Genomic DNA, 25275 nt, shown 5'->3' on the forward strand with positions numbered 1-25275 from the left:
TTGACTCCAGTCTTGCAACAGGGGCAAACGTTTCATCATAGTCAATTCCCTCAATTTGGGTATATCCTTGAGCAACCAACCGAGCTTTGTTTCTTGCAATATTTCCGGCTTCATCAGTTTTATTTTTGAAGATCCACTTTGTCCCAATTATGTTAACTCGCTCAGGTCTAGGTACCAGATCCCACACATGATTTCGGTCAAACTGATGTATCCCCTCTTGCATAGCTTTAATCCATAGATCATCTTGCAATGCTTCCTTCACATTTTTTGGTTCTATCTTTGAGGTGTAGCAGGCGGATCCGGATCAGATTGCTTCTCATCCGACTTCTGGTTTTCATTCCATCAGTTGGATTACCAATTATGTTGTCTGATGGATGGTTTTTCTGAGTTCTGGTGGGCTTGTTCTTACCATCACATATGAGAGATGATTCTCCTGTTCAGGACTTTCTTTATCTTCTTCTGATGAATCATGAGTGTCAGACAACTTTGTTTCCTCAGCTGTTTTTAACGACTCACCAATAGGGAGATCTGTCTCTGGATCAGTTACCGATATTTCATCTGATTCTTCTGGATTATCATCTATAACAACGTTCACTAATTCCATGACTGATTGAGTTCTTTGGTTGTATACTCGATAAGCTCGACTGTTTGGAGAGTACCCAAGAAAGATGCCCTCATCACTCTTGGGGTCAAACTTTCCTCTTTGTTCCCTATCAATTAGAACATAGCATCTCGTTCCAAATACATGAAAGTACTTTAAATTTGGCTTCTTTCCTTTCCATATCTCATATGGTGTCTTAGACGTACCTGGTCTGAGATAGACTCTATTCACAGTATGACATGCTGTGTGCACTGCTTCAGCCCAGAAACGCTGTGGCAGATGCGATGCGTGTAACATAACTCTAGCCATTTCTTGCAAGGTCCGATTCTTTCTCTCCGCCACACCATTCTGTTGAGCTGTTCTAGGAGCTGAGAACTCATGAGCTATACCATTTTCAGAACAGAAATCTGAGTATAAGGAATTTTCAAACTCTTTCCCATGATCACTTCTCAGTCTTTGGATTTTTATTATTTGTTCATCTTTTTCTTTCTGAACTCTTATGCATAGAGTCTTGAATGCATTGAATGCCTCAGATTTTTCCCTCAGAAAGTATACCCAGCTGAACCGAGAGAAGTCATCTACACAAACAAAGATGTATTTCTTACCGCCAATGCTTTCATTCTGAGTTGGTCCCATGAGGTCTATATGGACCAGTTCTAGACATCTCTCAGTAGTGATAACTTTTACTGCTTTATGAGGAGTCCTTATTTGCTTTCCAATGGCACATGCACCACAGACTCCTTCATGTTCTATTTTGAGCTTTGGTATCCCACGAACAGCATCTAACTTGATCATTTTATCCATATCTCTGAAGGTTATGTGACCCAATCGTCGATGCCACAGTTTTGATTCATCTATTTTAGATATTAGACATGTAGTTTCATTGGTCAGAACATAAAAATTGTCAGAGGATCGTGTTCCTTCCATCACGGACTCTGCAGCAGTCACGATTGAAGCACATATTCCAATTTTGATCACACAGCTGACTGATGCTAATGAGATTTGCTTTCAGACCACTGACTAAGAGAACTTTATCCAGATGTGGTAAACCTGGAACATTTAGGGTACCTTTTCCAACTATCTTTCCTTTTTGCTCGTCTCCATACGTAACTGATCCACTGCTAGGTTGAACAGACATGAGACACTTGACATTCCTAGTCATGTGTCTGGAACATTCACTGTCAAAATACCATCTTGTTTCAGTCATAGAGGCGGTCAGAACGATTGTGGGATAGCAGATTACTTCTGATTTCCTGACCCAAACTTGTCTTACGAAGGGAGTAATAGACTTGTTCTGATATTTCTCATTCCTTTGATCTCTGTAGAAGAAGTAACATTCAGGTCGGGTATGTCCTTTTGTTTGACAATAGTGACAGATGGGTATGTATTGTCTAACTTTTACAAGCTTGGTCTTGAACCTTGAGTACTGGGACTGTAATTTAATCCTGCCAGATTGAGAGTCAGCAATCCGAGTGTGTATGATCCCTTTCTGTTTTAACTATGATGATTGACTTTGATCATAATTGTGAATTGATTTATCAACTTAAGTTCCTTCTTTTATAAACATAGGTGCCGTCTTTGAGGACTCTCCTCGTTCAAAACCAAGTCCCTTTTTATCATTGGGATTTCGGCCAGAATCCAGAATTTTGTCTAAGGTAGAGGTGGTATCCATCATCTTGATTTTCTTCTTTAGATCCTCCAGTTCCTTTATCAATTTTTCCTCTCGTGATCTTATCTGAGTAATAAGATCTTCTTTTAAGACGAGTTCAATAGTTAGTCTCTTCAGGTGATCATCTCGTTGCTTCAGATCATCATTCAGACTCTTGTTGACTTTCACCAGTTGTTCCCAACTTCCAACTAGTTTAGCGAATTCCAGTTCCAGTTGTGTATGTCTCTCTTTAAAGTCATCTGATGATATGTACGATTCTTCATCGGTATCATTCTCTTCTGATTGGTTTTCTGCTGCTGTAAAGAAGGGGCCACGAAGTTTCCCACATTTTCATCAGACTGATCATTTGATGCTTCATCTTCATCATCACTTAGGGTTGCTACTGACATAGCTTTCTTCCTTTTGAGATAAGTTGCACATTCAGATTGTATATGTTCGAATCCTTCACACTCTCAACATTGCACTGATCTGTTTAGGGGTCTAACTGTGTCAGTTGGATTACTCCTGATTTGTCTTGTTCGGCCACTTTGAGGCTGACTGTTCTCTTCGTACCAGCCGTTCTCCCTCAAGACAACCAACTCAAGCCAGCCAAAGGCGGTGACATGGCTTCCTTGACCTCCTATAAATAGGGGTCAACTGTGAGAAGGAGGGAGTTTCTGTTTTCTTATATGAGGAGTTTCCACTTTTGTACTGTGTCCTGTTAGGTTGTCCTTGACTCCTGCAGTTGAAGCCTTTCAATATTTTCTTAAAGTTCTTTGTTAGCAAGGCCAAAGCTTCGTCATCTATTTCATCTGTGTCATATTCTCGATCAGCTTCGGCAACAAAAGCCACTGACTTGCCTTTTCTGCTGGCTACAGGTTCGTCATCAGCTAGCACTTCAAGTTCATAAGTATGTAAACTTCACATAAGTTCTCCCACACTCTTCTTCTCCCAGTCTGAGTGTTCTTGAATTGCAGTTACCTTCATTCGGAAACGTTTGGGTAAAGATCGAAGGATCTTTTTGACTACTCTTTCATCAGTAAAAGGTTCACCAAGTACTGAATCTCTGTTCATCAAATTCTGAACCCGACTGTGAAAGGTTGAAATTGTTTCCTCTTCACCCATCCTGAGAGATTCAAACTCTGACAGTACCAACTGAAGTTTTGACTACTTGACATCACTGGTACCTTTGTATCTAGTTTCAAGAGTGTACCATACTCGTTTTGCTTCTTTTATTCCGGTGACAAGAGTAAAGACTGATTCATGCAGAGATCCAACAATAGAATTCAGTGCCTTATTGTTCAAATCAGAGGACGTCATCTGTTCTTCAGTCCATGTCTCTATAGGTTTGGCCCCAGTAGTTCCATCAGCATTCTGAACTGTCGGAGGACTCCATCCAGTGATGACAGTACAATATACTCTGGTACCTTGTGCCTGAAGATAAATCTCCATTCGAGCCTTCCAGAAGGAATAGTTGTGGCCATCCAATTCTGGTGGTTTCATACTTGCATCCATCCTGAATCAAAAGATACCCAGCCAAAACACACAAGCAGAAAGCAGACAAATACCCAACAGACAACAAGAAAAACAGCTTCTTAATGAGAGAACAATGCAAAACAAAACTTCCCGTAACGATCAAGTCATTGTGTAGACTTAAAAGCTCTGATACCACATGTAATTTTGCATTTCCCCAGTTTAAAATGATTATTAGCAATACGAACTGTTGTAAAAGACTGACTAATGTGGAGACGTGAATTGTCAGTCAGACAGATAGATTGCAGATTAGTTTGTCGAGGAAAAACTAAAACAGACAATAAAACAACAGATACGATGTTTACCCAGTTCGATACAGTGTGTATCTACATCTGGGGGACGATCACTGAGGCGACCAATCCACTAACTCATAATCCAATGTACAAAGGTAGAGAAACAAGAATCTCACACAAGTGCCCCACACAAGGTACGTACCCAGTCTACAAAGGTTTAGTGGATTGTTGAAGGCGGAGAGTCACGCATGCAGAAATCCAACAAAATCCCTTCGATTGGAGAGCTAACTCTGATGCAGTCTGCTTCAATGACGCAGTCCCACGTTGTTCCCACAACTGAGTGATCTTCGCGTCCTTTCGTTTAAGCAACGATAGTTCTTCTCAAGTTCTTCATCATAATCACCAAGAACACATATTCTTGAGAAGATGCATAATCAAAGATATGATCCTCTGTATAGCAAGGAGTGCTTTTTGTCTTCTTAAAACGTAACCCTAATCCATGACCGAATGAGGGTACTTATACTTCCTTAGAAAGAACACTCTCCAAAAATATCTTTGATTGTAGATGGTAGGACGATTTGTGAAGAATGCAATCTTAAAGATTCGGTCCATACCTTCCAAAACAGATCCGCTGATTTTCTTTCCAAAAAGTCTTCTCAAACAGCGTTCAGCATTTTGGAAACTTCTTTCTTTATCAGATCTTCAGTGTCAGTGCGTCTGTTGATGTATCTGATCAATCAGTCTTCTATAAAACCAAACAGACACCAAGCTAAACCCTATCTTAGTTTGCCATAAAAATATTGCCAATTATATGTTGGGGTTTTACGAAGAAAATAACAACACTAACAGCCCCTCAGCTAAAAGTTCCTCCACTTGCCTTTGAATTTCCTTAGTTTCCTCAGGACTACATCTATAGGCTGGTCGGTTTGGAATTGGTGCCCTGGGTACCAAATCAATATGGTGCTCGATTCCTCTCAAAGGAGGTAAACCCTTAGGAATTTCCTTCGGAAAAAATACATCACCAAATTCCTGCAAAAGAGAAGATATTTCCTTGGGCACATGTTCAAGGCTAGTATTTTCAAGGTTAGCCTCTTTAAAAAGTATCAAGTAAATAGGTCTCCCCCCTCTCAAAACTTTTTTCACGGTTTTTCCAGTACAAAAGAAATTTTGTTTCTTCTTTTGCTCTTCTTTTTTTTATGCATTCATTTCTTTTATCTCTCTTTGTTTTCCACTCAATTCTTTTTCACTCAATTTTTCTATTTCACTCATTCTTTCTTTTCTATTCTTTTTTTCTTTTTCTCTCTCTTTCTTTTCATCCTCAAAAATTTGTTTTGGAGATAAAGGTACAAGTACAATTTTTCTATCATTATTAAAGAAAGAATATCTATTGGTGTGTCCTTCGTGAGTTGTCTTCTTGTCAAACTGCCAAGGACGCCCCAACAACACATGAGCAGCTTGCATAGGCACCACATCACACAAAATGCTATCTTCATATTTTCCAATAGACATGGGCACCATCACTTGCTTGTCCACTTTAATCTCCCCAGTTTTGTTTAACCATTGCAAAGAATATGGTGTAGGGTGTGATCTAGTTTGCAGGCCAAGCTTATTTACCAATTCAGTGCTAGCAACATTAGCACAACTTCCAACACCAATGATCACCTTGCAAACCTTCCCATGAACATGACAACGTGTGTGGAAGATGTTCTCCCTTTGTGCTTCATCTTCTTTGGCTTGAGCATTCAACATTCTCCTCACCATCAAGATTCAAGAACTCCCCTTCTACAGCTCCTTGAATTTCAGCACTTTCCCCTTGTGAATCATCATTGCTCATCTCTTGATCTTTGTCAGATTCAGTTTGAATATCTCCAAAATCATTAATTATCATTGTTTTCTTATTAGGACAGTCTTTGGCAATGTTTCATATTCCTTGGCACCTAAAACAACGAATACCACTTGGTCTAGTTGAGGAAAATTCAACTTTACCTTTACCTTTATCAACAGCTTCTTTCGGTTTGCTAGCTTCTCCTTTGGAGTCATTTTTCCATTCCTTTTTTCCCTTGCTAGCTTTCCAATTTGAAGTGTTGGATTGGGCCCTCTTTTTCCTCTTCATGAACTTTTTCTCAATTTGGACAGCCTTTTGAACCATCTCTTCATAGTCCACAAAATCATGCATTTCCATCTCCTCACGGATATCCCAATTTAGCCCCTTGATGAAACGGGCAATGGTGCTTTGTGGATCATCCTCCAAACCCAGCTTTGTCATCCTCCAAACCCTTACTCTCCCACTCTAGATAAGCATCCGGATCACTCTTCCCCTGGAAATTAGGCATACTCATTTTAATGTTGCCCAAATCATCATCTACATCCCTTCTTGATGCCCTTCTTCTCCCTCTTTCTCTCCTTCCCATTTCTATCTCACTATCCTCAATCTCCTCACTATCATAGCCCGTAGAATACTCAACTCCCTCTCTCACATTCCCTTGGGCTCTCAAATTATTTCTCCTCCGTTCTCCCTCATTCCCTTGTGCCCTTTGATCATTTCCTCCCTCATTTCTATTTTGTTCCCTCTCCAATTCTATCCTCTCCAAACGGTCAGCCAGTCCACTCATTAAATTACGTACCAAGCCTAGTAAACTCCCCTTTCATAGCATCCACCATAAACTTGGTATTTGGACTCATGCTTGACTCATTATTAGATTGGCCAGACCCCCACATATTAAGCTGCAATAGAAACAAAAGTGCAACAACAAGATAAAAGATTAAGTTGGACCTCATTTCTCTCCCTCACACTCACTCTTTTTAGGGGGTGATCACTCAAATTTTACCACTCGTGTATAAGCACTCTATTATGCTCACAAGTTCAAATCACACACAAGTTGAATTCAAGGACCTTTCTTGGAATTCTAAGAACAATTTCAACTCAAACAAGGAGATACCACACACAAGGACGTAAGATGACAAGAATAAGAAAGGATTTGGATGAAAAATAGAGGATAGACAAAGTATATTTTATGTGTGGCAACAAAACAAAAAAAATGAACAAAACACAAAAGACAGAACTAGAAGATGATAATCCCCAGAAAACAAGATTCTGCCAGTGTATTTCTCAGAATTTTCTGTGTTTGTGTAAGGATTATTTCGGAAATTTTTATTTTTTTGTGGAAGGGAATATTGATGAGTTATCTATTACCACAAAAAAAAAAAAAAAAAATTTAGATCAAATAAACAAGAGGAACTATTTTTTTCAGATTTTTTTTTCTAGCAACGCAAATAGGACAATTCTGGCAGATTTAGACTATAGGATGGTTTGATGTGACTTTCAATGTCTATAAACATATATGGATCTTTTTGAATGAGTTTAGACACCTAAAAGACATATAGGGGAAACAATATATATAGAGCAATTGACAACAAACCAAAAAAAAAGAAAGTTTTTCATGCAAATTTGCATTCAATTCACAGATTTTGACATGGAACAAATTGACACAAGAAACTAAAGAGAACAAGTATTTCGTTACCTGATTTTGATGAGGATGACAACCAAAGCTCTGATACCAAAATGATGTGGATTCCACCAGCTTGATATTGGATTTAAAGGCCTAGAACTCCACAGCTCAAGTCACGATCCGTTTTCCCAATTTCTGTCAACTGATTTCTTGAAGTGTAAGGGTTGTTTTTGTGGATTGTGGTTGATGTGGGGTATGGGAAATGGTTGAAGCACGTGTATGAATGAATAGGGAAGTCGCCACACCGGGTTGAAGGGTGATAAGGCCAATTGGGACGCCACAAGGAGGGTAATATCCTTGATAAGTCAGAAATTCCTCCTAGAATGCTAGAAAGGAAATGGAAGTGCAAAGCACATATCCAAATGAATTCAACTTCAATGATCCCTTCAAAAATGAGTTCTTTAGCCCTTAAAAGGGGGCTATACACATTCAAATAAGGTGCATTTACTCCTTAGCTTGTAACATAAAAATACTTAAATTCAGAAGTTACTACTATTGAATTTTGAAGTAAATGACACTTAATTCTCCCATGTGACTTGAGTTTAGTTCCTTTTGTCTTTTCCTAAGCTTAAGCCACGAAATTGGACCACTCTTAAAGGATTTCCCCACTTATGTTAAGCCCAACTTGTTGTTTCAATTCAGCACAACCAGTTCGGCACATTTCTTCAACAAATTGGTCTTCAAATTCTAGTTGGGCCTTGATTCTTTGTTGGTATTTAAATGGCAGCTTTTAAGGCCTTCAAATGCAAAGTTAAGATATTGACCCATTTGGTATCTTCCATGTTAAGTCCATCAAGTATCTTGGTGCCATCTTCTTGCCAAAGTGTATGGATCAGTCCATTCATGGCCTCTTGCAAATTTTTGACTCTTGAACGAGTAATTGGACCTTCTCTTATTTGAAGTGGGTCTCCAAGCCTTTGGTTGTCCACAACACACACCTAACCGAATAATTCGAACGTTGACTGCCGATTAAGATGATCACAGGTCAGTTCGAACCGAACTGTCTAATGTTTGAATCAAACAAGAACCGAATCTGTACGAACAGTTTCAGTTCCAAAATCAAAGGTGGAACCTTCATATATACAAGGTTTCGATTCTGATTCCGCCGATTTAAAAACCAGAACCGAACCTTGGGCATGTCATCGTGATGGGACAACTAGTCGGGCAACTTGGCTAGTCACCTAGGCCCCCTTCACTTGCCCCCTTCTTGGCCATTTTGTTTTTAACCCCTCAAACTTCTCGTCATCCTATAATTTGAACTCTAAACTTTACCATCTCTGTGATTTGATTCCCAATTTCCCATCATCCACCCCAATTGTACTTCTACATCTTCTGTCCCATGGACACATTTCCTAGGAGTTCTTTTCTTTAGGAAAAAAAGATATATTTTAATTTATTTTATTTTTAAAAAATATTTTAAGTCCCATCAATACCATAAACTTTGATTATTTAAAATATTTTAATTTATTAAATAAATACATTGTTTCTTTTTAATTTGTAAACACATATTTTCTTATTGGATTGTTTGGATTACTTAGTTATACCATCTCGAGGGTTTGCATCAGAAATTCAATATAAATCTCTAAAATCCGTATTGCTGGGAAGAAATGGGCAACTTGGTGGCCAGTTTACAATGGGATGTTTGATAAATAGATATTAGTTGTTAATTGATAACTGATTACATGCAAAAATGACTTTATCAAAAAGTTGATCGAAAAAAACTTTTTTGAACATTTTTTTTTTTTGAATTTTAGCACTTTGGAGCAATAAGCTGTTACAAAAAGCTAATTAATGAAACATTCATATTGATTGTTTAACCAAGTCAAAAGGCTAATAGTGGTCAAATACCATCTTTACAAGTTACAATACCAAACCAAAGCAGAAGATAACTGGCTGGGAACAAGTATCAATATTAATAATGACAGTTGCAAAAATGAGATCAATAATTGAAGTTTGGTGAAAAGGTCCTTTTATTATACACTTTTTTGAACTATCTGATTCTTTTACTTTCAGAATTGGTAATATGAAAAACAAGGACTAATCTTGCAAACAAAATAGTAGCAAAAGCTAAACCCCTCAGCAATCCCACATCTCCCTATTCATATGAATCTAAGTTCCAAATTATTATACAGTTCTGGCATTCAGTTTATCATAATCATATTTATTATTATTATTATTATTATTATTATTATTATTATTATTATTATTATTATTATTATTATTATTATTATTATTTTGTATACAATTACTAAAGTCTATTCCTTTAGCCAACCAAACAACAGAATACAATTCATATTTTATTCCTTACCTATTCCATTCCATGTGGAATAGCATTCCTATTCCCTCCAAATTCATTCCGTGAACCAAACGCGCTGTTCCAGTAAAAAATCCCATCACCTAAAGATGTTCCAACAAAATTTGGTGTTACAAAGCTCTCTATTACAGGGATTGCATCATATAATATTGCACATTTCTTCTCATTAGGTAGACAATATTAACATACAATCCTCCTGGTCCTGGATAACCATAGTGTAAATTTGTAGCAGATCTAATTGAGTTACTTTATATAACAGCAGAGATACGCATCACTGTATGAAAAGTTGAAACTAGTGACTGCAAACAAGAAAACATCAATGCAGAAATGGAAATCGCTTGGACAATGAGACAATCCCAGCCAAGTTGGTCAGGCTGCTAACTAAGTGACCACAAAGTTCAAAATTCGACTCCCAAGCTATTAGTTAGGTAACCACAAAGTTCAAAATTCGACACCCAATCCCAAGCTGTTAGTTAGGTAACCACAAAGTTCAAAATTCGACATCCAATGGGGGGCTATTAGCCTTCTTGATTTAAGCAGGTCAGCTATGAACAACCTAGTTTACCGAGGGATTTACTCAGTGCACAACCTTCAAAATGAGGTAGTGGTTGCAGGTTTCTCTCGTCATCCAAACCAAAAAAAAAAAAAAAAAAAAAAGGACTAATGGACTAGACAATACAGAAGAACAAAGACTTTGATGAAACATGAGCTCCAATATATTAATAATTAATTAAATTAATTTAATATATCAAAAGTAAAGCAAAGTTAAAGAGCCTCAAGTCATGCTCAAGACGTATGAATGATGTAAAACTGGCATAACTTAATAATTCTAAACAGAGAAAATAGAATTTAAAAAAAAAAAAAAAAAAAAAAAAAAGTACAAAGCTTTGTATGATCATCATATATCCACCTGATATTCACTTTTCTTTTTTGGTCTTCTCTCCACATCCTACACTACAAAAAAAACACCAGGAGGGAGCATTGAATGTAGAATAAACTCCTCAAGCCTGTGATTCATTCTTTTTAGCTAAATTCTCCCCCTCTCTTTCCTTCAATAACCTGCCAGCCTCCTCCTCATCACTCTGTGGAGGCTTCCTCTGTGCCTCCTTAGCCTTAAGTGTCTGTAATTTGGAGTGATTGTAGTAGCCCACACCCATGAAAGCCAACCCATATCCAAAGAGATTGATAGGGGTGACAGTGTCCTTAATCACAGACCATGAAAAGGCTATCAACAGCCAATCCTTGACCACTCCAGCAACATTCATAGTCAAAGCAGAAGTCTTGCCCACAAGCAAGAAAACAGCGAGGTTGAGAGCAAATGCACATAAAGAATTAGTCCCAAAAACTATGTAATCTAAATGGAAACTGGAATTCTCCTTCAACACTGGGTACTCAACAATGACCCAAGGCACAATCAAGAAAACCAAGCAACAGGGCGCGACGTAATAAAGGGAAGTGATGGGATTAAGCGTAATACCCTTAGAAGTAAGCAGAATCTGAATCATGACCAATCTGGTGGCCTCAAATGCGACGGCGCCCAGTTGCAGAATCACTCCCCAGGTATCGAATTTGGCTTCGCCGTAGGCGGCAATTGCGACCCCGACCGAAATGGACACCATATTGGCCATGGTCTCGGTCTTGAAAGCATCCTTCTTGAATAGAACCCCGATGGAATAGACGGCCACGGGCATGAGGGCTTTGAGCATCTGAATGAAGGAAACAGAGAGATAAATGTAAGCGGAATTTGAGAGCCAGAGGGAGAGGGAATAGAGAAGGCCAATGGGGACGACGGATTTGAAGTAGAGATCCCAGGACATTGAAACTGGGTCAACAAGCTTGAAGACGCGGACGAGGAGGTAGGCCAAGGAGGAGCAGAAGGCCATGTGGATCAAGGTGAGGGAGATCGGGTAGGGCCAGTTGTACATCTTGCGGTCCAGAATGTACTTGTTGTAGACGATGACGGTGAAGGAGAGGAAGATCCAAATGGCGACATATGAGTAGGACAGAAGGATCTTCTTCAGTACACCCTCGCTCAAAGATCCTCCTTTTCCCATTACGGATCAGAATGAAGATCAATACCCAGATCTTGAATTTGCTGTTCTTCAGCAATGTGGCGTCCACAGCGGCGCCCGGTGGTGGGATAGTCGGAGGAGGAATGCAGGAGCGTTACTCTGACTCAGATTCTCTTCTCTAATGCTTGGGTTTGAATATGCAACCAATTCGGTTGAATTATAATATATACACAAACTCACACCACTTTTCATTGTCTTCTTTTTTGGTCACATTATTTGTGTTAATCTAAACCATCTCACCACATTATTACTTATTTTCCTAATAATAATAATAATTCTTCTCTTTTTCTTTTTGGTCAATTTCATGAGATTATTATTTATTTAGATTTAGATTATGTCTGTTAATCCAATGAATCTCACCAGATTATTATTCTTTTAGTTATTTTCCTAATAATTCTTTTCATTTTCTTTTTGGTGCATTAGTTATGTGACAATAGTGGAAGGATCTAATGAATTTCACAAGATTATCGTTTATTTTATTGTGAATTGAATGTATTATCATGTGAATAGTTGTATAATTTTGATTGCAATAAAGTAATAAACTAAAGAGAAAGACAAAAAATACAGAGATAATCATATTCTTCAATTCGATATATACAAGATATACATATAACTATAAGACTATTATGGCTCGTTTGGTTCACGGAAAATATTTTAAGGGAAGTGGAATTGAAATTCCATGGAAAAACAATTACTAGGAAGATGAATTTCATTGTTTGGTTGGTAGAAAAAGAATTACTCGAAATACTAATTCTATTGTTTGGTTAGATTTGGAATTGTAAGGAATAATGAGTATAAAGACCTATATGCCCCTACAAATTAATAAAAATAATATAATTAAAAAAAGAAAGTAAGGGTAAAATAGGCAATCTATTCACTTTTTCTTCCCATCTTCCAGGAAAACAAAATCCTTGTCTAACCAAGGATTTTGTTTTCCTCAAATTTGAGGAATTCATTTTCCAATGGAAAATGAATTACATGAACCAAACACTAGAAATATCCCCTTAAGGATGAAGATGTATTGTCATAATATAATACCTCTAGTAATATCCACATATATTTATTTACAACACTCTCCCTTAAACATTATTATATCATATTCATGCCTCAGTTAAAACCCTCGCTAGAAAAACCTAGTTGATGAATATAGTACATGAAATATATGTGTTAATGTATCACACTAGCTGTCTCGTTAAAAAAATATTTAATTAAGAAAATAATATCAAAGCTCAATCAAAAGAAAAAAAAAAAAAAAAAAAGTACATTGATTGGTTTTCAAGACCCAATCTTTAGGATTGATCTAAGCAAATGTCATTCCCTTAAGGGGGCGTTTGGTTCACGGAATCTTGGATTATCCCAGGTAATAGAATTACCTTCAGGAAGGTAATGTGAGATTTTGGGAATGTAAGATTACCTTAGGGGGGCGTTTGCCCCCATATCAGTTGTTTAGTTTCTTCCCCCATATCAGTTGAATGTTATGTCCCTATGAAGAGATGAGAAGCAGAGCTGTCTCACTAGACATGTCAATTTGTGAACAAAGAAAATTGAATAAGTATATAGTAATATTCAAAATTCTGATTATCAAGTATCAATGCGGTGTGGTTCAAGTCTTTAGATGGTCCTCTGATTCTTCAATTGGATGTCTAGAACACTCCACCACTGAACGGCCTTAAGAATTCAAGTGGCTTAATCTTCAAAGACCTTATATGTTTGTTCTTCATTGAAGGGCCTCCGGGTTCAAATGGCTGACTTGATCTGCAACATAGGTTTGGATCGATAAGAATAGGTTTGGATCGATAAGAATGATCTTCATGGAGGAGGGGCTTTTACTTTGATTACACATTTTTATATTGTGATCTCTAAATAATATTTTCAAGATGTATACATGATTTTTCCTAGGATCAATACATAGAAATGAGAGGTCCTATTTATAGCTGTAGGATAGAAGAGTTTTGATAAGTTCAAAATCTTTTGATATTATCTAATTAAACAAATTAGATAATATCAATATTATACAAAATATATTCAAATATACTAATATAAAAAAATAATCAATATTTATCAAAATTTTCGTGTCAACAAACATGACATATTATTTGCATATTCTTTCTTAAGGAACATATTAACATGATACATGTTGCAATTTTCTCTCATTTAGAGAACTTTAAATCCTTCAGGAACTTTTTAAAATAAATATTAATTGCATATCTAAATTTGTTATTTACTGCCAATAATATTACGTAACAGATTTTAATATACACCATCTCACGACATTATTACTTATTTAGTTATCTATCTACTATATACTAATAAGAGCCCAAGAGAGTTAGGCCTATAATGGGTAGAAAAAATGGCGGTCAAATTATTTAATCAAATGAATGGCTCAGATTGATCAGATTTTAATTTTTCCTTAAGATTTACTAATTTATCCTTAATGAATATGATTTTCCGTTAACTTTTCCGTTAAATATTATCTTTTCCGTTAATTTCCGTTAGTTCACTGTTAACTTACTCATTGATTTCAATAAGAAAGGTCTTAAGTTCGAACCTCATCCCAATCAAAGTTGACATAATTAGTACTCTATTTTACTCTTATTAAATTATTATATATATAAATAATAATTTAGTAGTTACAACAAAAAATAATACATATGCATTTCTTTAATTTAGAATTATGCATCTACAATGTCTTTATTCAAAAAAAAAATTATTCATTATCAATAAATTAAATAAGAGAAATAATTTCATTAGTTATATTGTATTTATTTTTCTCCAATATAAAAATTCTTTACATTCAAATTCATCAATTGATTATATTTGCTACATTGTCCCTACAATGTCTTTATTAAAAAAAAAATAAATTATTCATTATCAATAAATTAATTAAGAGAAATAATTTTATTAGTTATATCTACTATACTAATAAGAGCCCAAGAGAGTTAGGCCTATAATGGGTAGAAAAAATGGCGGTCACAGATTTTAATCAAATGAATGGCTTAGATTGATTAAAAGATTGATCAGATTTAAATTTTACACTAAAATTTCCTAAAATACCCACACATCGTTACTAATTCTGTTAAAATTTTAAGAATTGCCGTTAGTTCACCGTTAACTTACTCATTGATTTCAATAAAAAAAAAAAAAGGTCTTAGGTTCGAACCTCATCTCAATCAAAGTTGGCATAATTAGTACTCTATTTTACTCTTATTAAATTATATATAAATAATAATTTAGTAGTTACAACAAAAAATAATACATATGCATTTCTTTAATTTAGAATTATGTGTCTACAATGTCTTTATTCAAAAAAAAAAATTATTCATTATCAATAAATTAAATAAGATAAATAATTTTATTAGTTATATTGTCTTTATTTTTCTTCAATATAAAAATTCTTTATATTCAAATTTATTAATGGATTATATTCGCTACAAATGTCTTTATTCAGTGAAAAACAAATTATTAATTATCAATAAATTAATTAAAAGAAATATTTTCATTAGTTATATTGTCTTTATTTTTCTCAAATGTAAAAATTTTTACATTCAAATTCATCAATTGATTATATTCACTACATTATCTATTATCTTTTTTGTGCACTATTTTTCTAATTAAATATCAAAATTATAACATAAAATAATGCTATATATTTATTTACCAAGTATTTTATTAATATCATGAAAAAAATAAAAAAAATATAATTAATAAAGCCAACCATATTAACTACTTGAGAGATTTTGTGACAAAGAGAGTATTCAAATCACACAACAAGTTAGAACTACCTCGCAATGTCCTTGTTTGACAATCAGCAGTTAGCGGTTAACGTTAGCGGATTATACAAGCGGATTTGACCAGCGAATTTATTTAATTATTAACATTGGGTAGAAAAAATGACCGCCAAATTATTAAATCAAATGAATGGTTCATATTGTTCAGGTTTTAATTTTTTTTTTCTTTTAAGATTTTCTAATTTATCCTTAATTATATGATTATCCATTTAACTTTTCCGTTAATTCACCGTTAGTCTAATTCTAATATTAAAGTCTAATATAGAATTATAACTACACCATTAATCTAATTCTAATATTAAAGTCTTAATAGAACTTAACCACAAATCCTAATGTCGGAATCTCCTCAAACAATATTAGTATATATTTCATATTTTATGCCCTAATTTTTATTTGTTCTCCCTTATGTCCCGTATTTGGTTTCAATCATACCTATACAATTATTTTATTGACAATTATAATCAATATTGACTATATTATCTTGCATTTGTAAACTTAGAATTACCTATTTAACCTGCATGGGCTTAGCTCAATGGTTTAGTGGATAGTATTTGGGAGAAGAGACCAAGGTTTGAACCTCAGCGGCGGCAATACGTGAATTATGTCTAAAGTTGGCAGATTCCTTGTGCGTACCAGCATTTGGCCCTGTCTGCTGAACCATTGAGTCACCGTGATTTACAACTTCCCACAATGCTCTGTCGGGTCGGAGTGTGGGGGGCCCTTGGGGTTGGGGACTCAACCTTTGGGAGAAGAATTACCTTTTTAAATACGCAAATTCAACCTTCAATTATTTATGCATGAACAATTTCAATATAATCTTGCCTTAATATACTTTAAAGTACTTATTTAAAAAAAAAAAAAAAAAGCATTCAGCATTATCCCAATCGCGCAATACGCGTAAAAAACTAGTTTTCCTAATAATAGTCCTGCTCTTTTTCTTTTTGGTTCATGCCGATAGTGATAGGATCTAATGACTTTCATGAGATTATTATTTATTTAGATTTATATTATGTCCGTTTTTTTTTTTTTTTTTGAGAGAGAGAAGATTATGTCCGTTAATCCAATGAATCTCACGAGATTATTATTTATTTAGTTATTTTCCTAATAATTCTTTTCATTTCCTTTTTGGTGCATTAGTTAGGTGACAATAGTGGATCTAATGAATTTCACAAGATTATTGTTTATTTTGTTGTGAAATTGAATGTGTTCTCGCGTGAATAGATGTATGATTTCGATTGCAGTAAAAAAAAGACAAAAATTACAATTAAAATTATCAATCTTTTATTATTCATTTCAATTCAATATATACAAGATATACAGAGTTTTAATATAATATAAGACTATTAAGTATGAAGAGGTATTGTGATAATATAATACCTCTAGTAAGAGGTATTGAAGCTAAGCAAAGGTAAGTTAATTGGATTAGGGTTCTTCATTCTTCAACAATTTGTTCGCTAATTTGGGAGAAAAACCAAAATCACTAGTAGTCTAAATATTATACAATGTAAATTTCATGTTTTGCCCTCTAATTTGACGCCAAGTTCACGCCCAACTAACGGAGGAATGGAGGATAGATTTGGCTTAAAATCTAATAGTTGGAGGATCAGTTTGGGTTCAATTAAACGTCATAGGACCAATTTGAGAAAGAACTATAGTCAGATGACCATTTTGGAAATTTCCTCTAGTAATATCCACATATATTTATTTACAACATTCCCCTTAGACATTATTATATCATACTCATGCCTCAGTTAAAAACCTTACTGGAAAAATCCAATGAGATAAACCTAGTTGATGAAAATAGTACATGAAATATATGTGTTAATGTGTTGCACTAGTTGCCTTGCTAAAAAACCTTTAATTAAGAAAATAATAACAAAGTTCAATCAAAGGAAAAAGAGTACAGTGGTTGGTTTTCAAGACCCAATCTTTAGGATTGATCTAAGCAAATGTCACTCCCTCTGAAGGTAATATTCTTCAAAATCTACACGTTTTAATAAAATATAAACTTTTTTTAAAAAAAATGTTAGAAAGAAATTTGGTGCAATATTCTAGATTGTCACTAGAGCGAACATACTATATACTAGTCGTCTGACTCTTCTAGAGCTCATGTGGGTTGATTTTGACACTATATATATATGCTTTGTGAAATATTCTTAAACTTTCTCAATTATTATTTGCGCAACACAACCTTTATTGTTCTATTTAGAACATTGGGGGTAATTCATAGCATAACCAGTTTGAGACTTGGTATCATGCAAAAATAACCAACACCCAAGTAGCCTATTAGAACCATATCTTGGTGTCTTGCATAAATGCCAAACTCTTTGTAACTCGAAGGTACTGGAGGATGTGTTAAACACTATTCCAATATTTCATTGTAGGAGCACTAAAATGTTGTTAGCAATTTCATCGCGAACGCGATATCAGGCCTAATGAGATTATGGAACTTCTGGTCCCAATGTAGTGCTCCAACAACAATGAAGTAATGGATTTTTGGTTTTAAGTTATCCTCATTATCCTTTTTGAGTCTAAACGATTCCTTATCTATTTCAAGAGATTATTAGGCAACCAGTAGTGTGATAAGAACATAATACTTATCTATAAACATCTTCAAGATGCGTTTCAAGATAGGCTAACTGGTGTATTAAACTCCTTCAAGGAGATATTCGATTTGCAACTCGTGACAATACTTGGTTTGTTCAAGTCTTTTATTTCACACTCCATCTTTAGGCATGAACTACTATAGTCATGCTCTATATATGTGATTCAATAATAGTTGTGCATAGACTGATGTAATAAATAATTGTATTAGCAATTATTTATTGAACATATAATGACATATTATTTGCATATCCCTTCTTTAGGAGAAAAACACTAAGTCAATTGCAAACTATTCCAAGACACATAAAACATTCAAAGTTTAACATCATATATGTTGCGATTTTCTCACATCTTAAGAACATTAAATGTGACACCCCGAAATCCAAATTCAATTAAGGGATTAATTAAGTAATTAATCATATTTCAATTTGTAATTTAATTCCTTAAATTCCTGAAATTTAATAGTTGGGGACTAGTAATTGACTAGTCAACCCCAAAGTCAAAGTTGTACATTGAGCTTTGTAAGGAGTTCCTTTGTTCCTTACATTTCCTTATGTTAGTAAGGGTATTCTTGACCTTTCACTTGTTGTTGGTATTGTAACCTAACCTAGTAGACCACCTTCATTCTCTCCTTACACTTTTCTAAAAATCTAGCTCCACCTTCTCTCTAAAAAGGTGAGTAGCTTTTCTTCCAAGCCAAGTTGAAGCTTTGCCAAAACTTCAAGATTTGCTTCCAAGATTCAACCTTTCATATATTTGGGCATCTAGGAGGGTAAGATCTAAGTTGATCTTGTGTTTTTGGTTTTATCTAAGGTGTCTTTTCTTAAAGATAGGATCTTTATGATATTTTGGTATGTTCTTGAAGTGGGTTTGGAAGGTGAGCCTTGAGAGGAGCTTGTTGAGGTGTAAAGTGAAGTCTTTAGTCTACAAGAGGTAACCCATGCTCTACAAAACCTATTTTGCTTACCTATATGTGATTTCTTGGATTCTACATGTGTTTTGCTATGAAATGTGAGTGTTGATGCATGATCTTGTGAAAATGCATATCTAGAGCTTGTGTAGGGTTCATTTGTGCCATTGCTTGGCATTTCATTTGATTGAAGTCACTTTGTTGTATTTGGTGAGATTTGGCATGTTTTGGACTTGAATTTGATCTTGGACTTGGAAATCCCCGAAGGGATTGTTTTGGTACAGGACGTGTACCCGCGGGCGGAATGGCGGGCGGGGCACCACCCGTCGCCCCACCCGCGGGTACTAGGCTTGTGGGAGTGTGTTCCCGCGGGCGGAACCACGGGTGGGGCACTACCCGTGGGTCCACCCACAGGGAACAAGTTGGTTTTGTTTGGGGATTTGTTCCCCGTGATTCTTTTGACTCGGTATTTGGTCTTTTGACTTTCCGATGTTCTTTTGTGGAACTATTTGAGTGTCTTCTTGATGTTTCATATGTCTAGAACTATATGGTAGGAATCCATGTAGATTTTGGTGTCGTGAATCGTGCTAAGTGTTCAACATTGTGTTTCGTTGAACCGTGATGTGTCTTGTGTGTTCTTCGGAACTACCTTTGGTTTACCCGTTTGATAAGCATGCTAGTTCGGTGTTTAAATGCTAGTGTGTGTGTGTTGTTTGCACCTTCCTATTGGTTGATGATAACTTGTGTTATTCATCGTTGTTGGTGTTGGGCAGTGACCCATTCCTTGATTGAGTATGGTTTCATATCTTCGTTGTGACCCGTTGATTGATTCCTGTTGAGGTGTGATGTGTGTGTGTGGCTTTACCTGGATTGCACGATTAGTGGTATGGGACACTAGTCACCCAGGTATTGCAGCGGTCCTCGTGGTGGCCGTGACGTGATTATGGAGTTGTGACCTTTGTGTAAGGTTCACGTGATTCTTGGGTGGCATGTGTTGCCGTGTGTGTGTACGGTACCCTCGTGTACTATGAAATTGGTGGTCTTGTTGGTGGTTTGTTGGTGGGGGACGACGGTCCCAGAAGGGAAAAGGTTGGACTAAGAAGTACAGGGGTCCTGGAGGTAATGGTTGGAAGAAGATATAAGGCAGGGGGTAGCCATAAGGTTGGAATCGGGCATGAGGAAGGCATATCAACTCGTGATGGGTGATGTTACGAGCGCTTGTGTAGCCGTTGTTGTAAGTTCTCTTCTTGTGACGTGTGTATTCACAAGGGCATGTGTTGCCATCGGTCTTGTCTTTAACCTTCGTGTTGTGGTTATCCTTTGTGGTTTGGGATGTGTTCCCGTATCCTTGTTGAGAGTGTTGAGTCTTGTGTTGACTATTGCTCTTGGTTTTGTACTTATATACTTATGTATTCCGTTTCGAAAATGGCTTTACAACTTATATCTTATCTATGTATGTTATTTCACATGTATTGGTGGGTTACCAGCATTATTCGCTGACCGGGCGTCGTCCCATGTTTTATTGTGTTTTTTCAGGTGATATCTAGCCGATTGCGCAGTCTAGTGCTTGCTAGTATAGCTTCTCCCTCTTTCTTTTGTGGCCTGTGTACCAGTTTAGATGTAGTACTTTGAGACTATGGATTTAGATGTAAACATTGCAGATGTTGCCGTAGCGTTTATCCTTTTGGTGAACGTGGCATAACACCCCGTGTTTTGGATTATGTTTATCTAGTTACCATTCAGTCTTCCGCTGTGTTTCTTGTTTATCTCAGTTATCTATATGTTTAAGGCTTTTAAATAGCTTGTTTCTAGTTACCAAATGTAAACTGCCCTTGAGCACTTAATTTAGGAAACAAAAACTTAATGAAACTAACCCTATGTTTATTTCAAGTCCAACTGAAGTACATTATCTCAATAAAATAAAGGTGTACACACTTAATGAGATTAATGTCAAAATGCAAAAGAATTTCATTAAAATTGAATACTGAATGTATATATACAAATTACAAAGTGGGCGAAAGTCTCATTTTCTTAACAAGATCCTTGAATTTAACTGAAGGCATGCATCTAGTCAAGGGATTTGCTAACATTAACTCAGTAGTAATGGCTAAGAACTTGATGTCGAGGTGCTTAATTCGACTCCCACTTTTTCTTAGCCAAGAAGACTGTAGCTGAGTTGTCACAATAGACTTTCAATGGCTTAGATATACAGTCCATAACTCTAAGCCCAAAGATGAAATTCTTGAGCCACACACCTTATGGAGTGGCCTCGTAACAGGAAATGAACTCGGCTTACATGGTAGAAGTAGTTATTAAAGACTGTTTAACACTTCTCCATGAGATAACCCCACCGGCCATAATAAAGATGTACCCTAAAGTTGATCTTCGAGAATCAACATAGCCAGCGAAGTCCGTATCAGAATAACCGACAACATCTAGGATGTCTGTTTGCCTAAATCCAAGCACGTGACTCTTAGTTCCTTTGAGATACCTCAAAACTCTCTTCAAGAGAAATTGTTTCACATCAGAAACATCTCATTGTCATTGGTGGAAAACAAAATGTCATCCACATATAAAACAAAAAAGCATGTTTTACTCCCACTCACCTTCCGGTATATACAATGGTCAAGAGGATTTTCAACAAAACCAAATGAAGAAATAACCCCATCGAACTTGATATACCATTGATGGGAAGCTTGTTTTAAACCGTATATGGATTCTTAAGCTTACAAACTAAATTCTCACCACCCCTAGAAGAGAAACCTTTCGGTTGTTTAATATAAACTTCCTCTTCTAGATCACTATTAAGAAAAGTTGCTTTCACATCCATTTATTGCAACTGAAGATTGAAATGTGCAACTAATTTCAAAATGACTCGAAGTGAATCTTTCTTTGATACATGAGAAAAAGTCTCCTTATAACAGATTCCTTCCTTCTGATTAAATCCCTTCACAACAAGTCGGGCCTTGTATCTCTCAATATTGCCTAATGAATTTCTTTAGGTTTTAAAGACCCATTTACAGACCATAAGGCAATTCAACAAGTTCCCGAACCCCATTGTTCTTCATGGAATTTATTTCATGGCTTTATACCATAAGTCAGATCGGGCACATTTAGTGGCTTGAGAAAACGTCTTAGGATCATTTTCGACTGCAATGTCAGATTCTTGTAGATACGAAATGTAATAACTAGGAATTGTTGATCTTTTCAACTGAGTAGACCGTCTTAATGTTGAACCTCCATCACCTTGCAAAAGGTTGTGGGGAAACTACCTCTTCAGGAACTTGGGGCAGTCCTTGGACTGGTTCAGTCTGTATCGGTTCATAATTTTGTAAATTCTGAATTGGTTCAACCATAGGTTTAGAATCTAGTTCAGGAAATTGCTATAAGTCCTGAAGTGATTCTTCCAAAAGGTTGAGTCTCAACAGTTTGTGAAATCTTAACAGTAGGTTGTATAATCGCAAGTGGGACCGAAGGAACATTGTGTATACTTACAACCCCATTAGATGACGTAGAATGTTGAGAGCCATTATGATCGAATGAAGGAACTAAGTCCTTTAATCAATCTCTCCCACTGATCAAGTCATCTTCAAGAAACTTAGCATTCCTTGATTCCAGTATCCTAGAAGTATGAGATGGACAATAAAACTTATAACCCTTAGAAGATTGTGCATATCCAATAAAGAAAGCACTAGCTAATAGTCCTTGGGTTAAGCTTCTTTTCGTGCGGGTTATATATCCTCCCCTCAGACAGACATCCCTAAATAAGCATATGTTGCAAACTCGGTTTCCAACCTTTGAATAACTCAAATGGTATCTTAAGGACAACCTTGGTTGGAACACAGTTTAATATATACGTTTCCGTCTTAAGTGTTTCACCCCACAACGATTTTGGAAGGCAAGATTTACTTTGCATACTACGTACCATATTCAAAGGGTCCAGTTCCTTCACCCAGCAACACCGTTTTAGTCTAAAGACCCAGGCATAGTGTATTGGGAAACAATCACATGCTCTTGAAGAAACTTTACAAAGGGACCTGATGCTTGTCCATTTTCAGTGTATCTACCATAGTATTCACCACCCATATCAGATCTAACTCTTTGTATTTTCTTGTTACATTGGATTTAAACTTCAGCCTTAAATAATTTAAAGGCATCTAATGTTTCATGCTTATTATGAAGAAAATAAACATAGGTAGATCTTGATAAATCATTAATGATGGTGATGAAATATTTGTGAATGAATTTTTGTTAATACTACACCGTTTGGTGGCGTTTTGAACATGTAAAGAATTATGATTTAAATCATTCTTTAAGTTAAGACGATAGAGACCATCAGACAATGTACCATCACAATCACAAGTAGAATTATTGAATAATTTGAAATACTTGCGATTAAATTCGAATGTAAATCCAAAAGGGTACAAGTCTTGAAACTGAAATTAAATTCCTCGAAAAACTAGGAACATAAAAGGTCTCATCTAATGTCAAAACAAAACATTATTCAAAAAACTAATTCGCAAATTCCAACAGCTTCAACTGGTGATGCAATCTTGTTTCCAGAGAAGATGCTTCACTCAGTTCCCGTCGGCTGCCTCAGATTTTGCATGTTCTGCAAAGAATTTGTAATGTGGATTGGTAAACCAAAATCAATCCATCAAGAATTAGTATTAACATCTGACATATTAGATTAATAATATATAAAGAAGGGGGAAATATTACCCTTATCAGACATCCACTTCTTGAATTTGGTACAATCTTTCTTCATGTGTCCTTTCTTCTTGCAGAAGAAACACATTTGTACCTTCTTAAAATCAGCTTTTGAGGTCAATTCCCCCTTTGCCGTTGCAGTGAATCCCTTGGTTTTTCCAGATTTTTCTTTAGGCTTTGTTGTGGCCAACATAACACTCTCCCCAACCTCTTCAATAAGTTTTTCTTCCTCTTGTGCACACATGGTTATCAAGTCATTGATAGACCATTTGTCCTTATGTGTGTTGTAGGAAATCTTAAAGAGGCTATAATGGTGAGGGAGGGTGTTAAGTACAAAATGCACAGCAAAGGTATTTGGAAAAATTATTTCCAACTTCTTCAGTTGAGCCGCAATATCCCTTACTTGCATGATGTGTTTGCGTGCGCCCTTAATAGTGGAAAGACGAAGACCAACAAACTTCATGATTAGAGTACTTGCCAAAGCTTTATTGGATGTAGCAAATTGGTCATCAATAGTTTTGAACAAGGTTTCGACTTTATCACAATGGTCAATTGACCCACGAATGCTTCTTGGGATTCGTGTCTTAATGAAATACACACACAACCGATTAGATCTAATCCATATTGTTCCCTGCGGGTGGACCCACGGGTAGGCCCCTACTCGTGGTTCCGCCCGTGGGTACAACACCCACGACCAACTTGTACCCCGCGGGTGGGGCGGCGGGTGGACGCCTACCTGCTGTTCCGCCGGCGGGTACGTACCTGCACACCAAATAATCCCTTCGGGAATTTTCAACACCAAGCTCAAATTCAAGTCCAAAACATGCCAAGCAATGGCATACAAGAACCCTAAACACAAGCTCTAGATATGCATTTTCACAAGACAATGCATAAACACTCACATTTCATAGTAAAACACATGTAGAATCCAAGAAATCATCATATAGGTAAGCAAAATAGATTTTGTAGAGCATGGGTTACCTCTTGTAGACAAAAATCTTCACTTAACACTTCACCAAGCTCCTAATAAGGCTCACCTTCCAAACCCACTTCAAGAACACACCAAAAGATCATAAAGATTCTATCTTTAAGAAAAGACACCTTAGAAAACACTAAAAACACAAGATGAACATAGATCTTACCCTACTAGATGCCCAAATGTATGAAAGGTAGAATCTTGGAGACAACTCTTGAAGATTTGACAAAGCTTCAACTTGGCTTGGAAGAAAAGCTATCTACCTTTTTAGAGGGAAGGTAGAGCCAAAGTTTGGAAAGTGTAAGGAGAGAAATGAGGATTGTCTACTAGGTTAGCTTGCATTACTAACACAAGGTGAAAAATCATGAATACCCTTA

General features: G+C 36.1%; 1 protein-coding gene and 1 long non-coding RNA gene across 3 annotated transcripts; both read right to left on the reverse strand.

Annotated features, from left to right (window-relative positions):
• Positions 1-9863: 9863 nt before the first annotated feature.
• LOC109154865 (probable sugar phosphate/phosphate translocator At4g32390) lies at positions 9864-12122 on the reverse strand. 2 transcript variants are annotated; one of them, XR_002049808.1, is made up of 2 exons: positions 10749-12122; positions 9864-9921 (listed from the first exon to the last, which is right to left on the reverse strand). XR_002049808.1 is itself a non-coding variant. In XM_019302605.1 (2 exons), exon 1 carries the CDS (start codon positions 11890-11892, stop codon positions 10840-10842), a length of 1053 nt encoding a protein of 350 aa, XP_019158150.1. In that variant the 5' UTR covers positions 11893-12122; the 3' UTR covers positions 10569-10800; positions 10833-10839. The 2 variants fall into 2 exon arrangements, 1 of the variants encoding a protein (XP_019158150.1); XM_019302605.1 differs by lacking the exon at positions 9864-9921 and having other exon boundaries at positions 10569-10800; positions 10833-12122.
• A 5173-nt stretch (positions 12123-17295) lies between these two features.
• On the reverse strand, positions 17296-24831 carry LOC109156299. Its single transcript, XR_002049992.1, has 3 exons — positions 24821-24831; positions 18939-18944; positions 17296-17379 (listed from the first exon to the last, which is right to left on the reverse strand). It is a non-coding gene; the product is annotated as an uncharacterized LOC109156299 (long non-coding RNA).
• Positions 24832-25275: the final 444 nt, after the last annotated feature.

The sequence above is a fragment of the Ipomoea nil genome, unplaced genomic scaffold (genome assembly GCF_001879475.1).
Source record: "Ipomoea nil cultivar Tokyo-kokei standard unplaced genomic scaffold, Asagao_1.1 scaffold0276, whole genome shotgun sequence".
Taxonomy (NCBI): Eukaryota; Viridiplantae; Streptophyta; class Magnoliopsida; order Solanales; family Convolvulaceae; genus Ipomoea; species Ipomoea nil.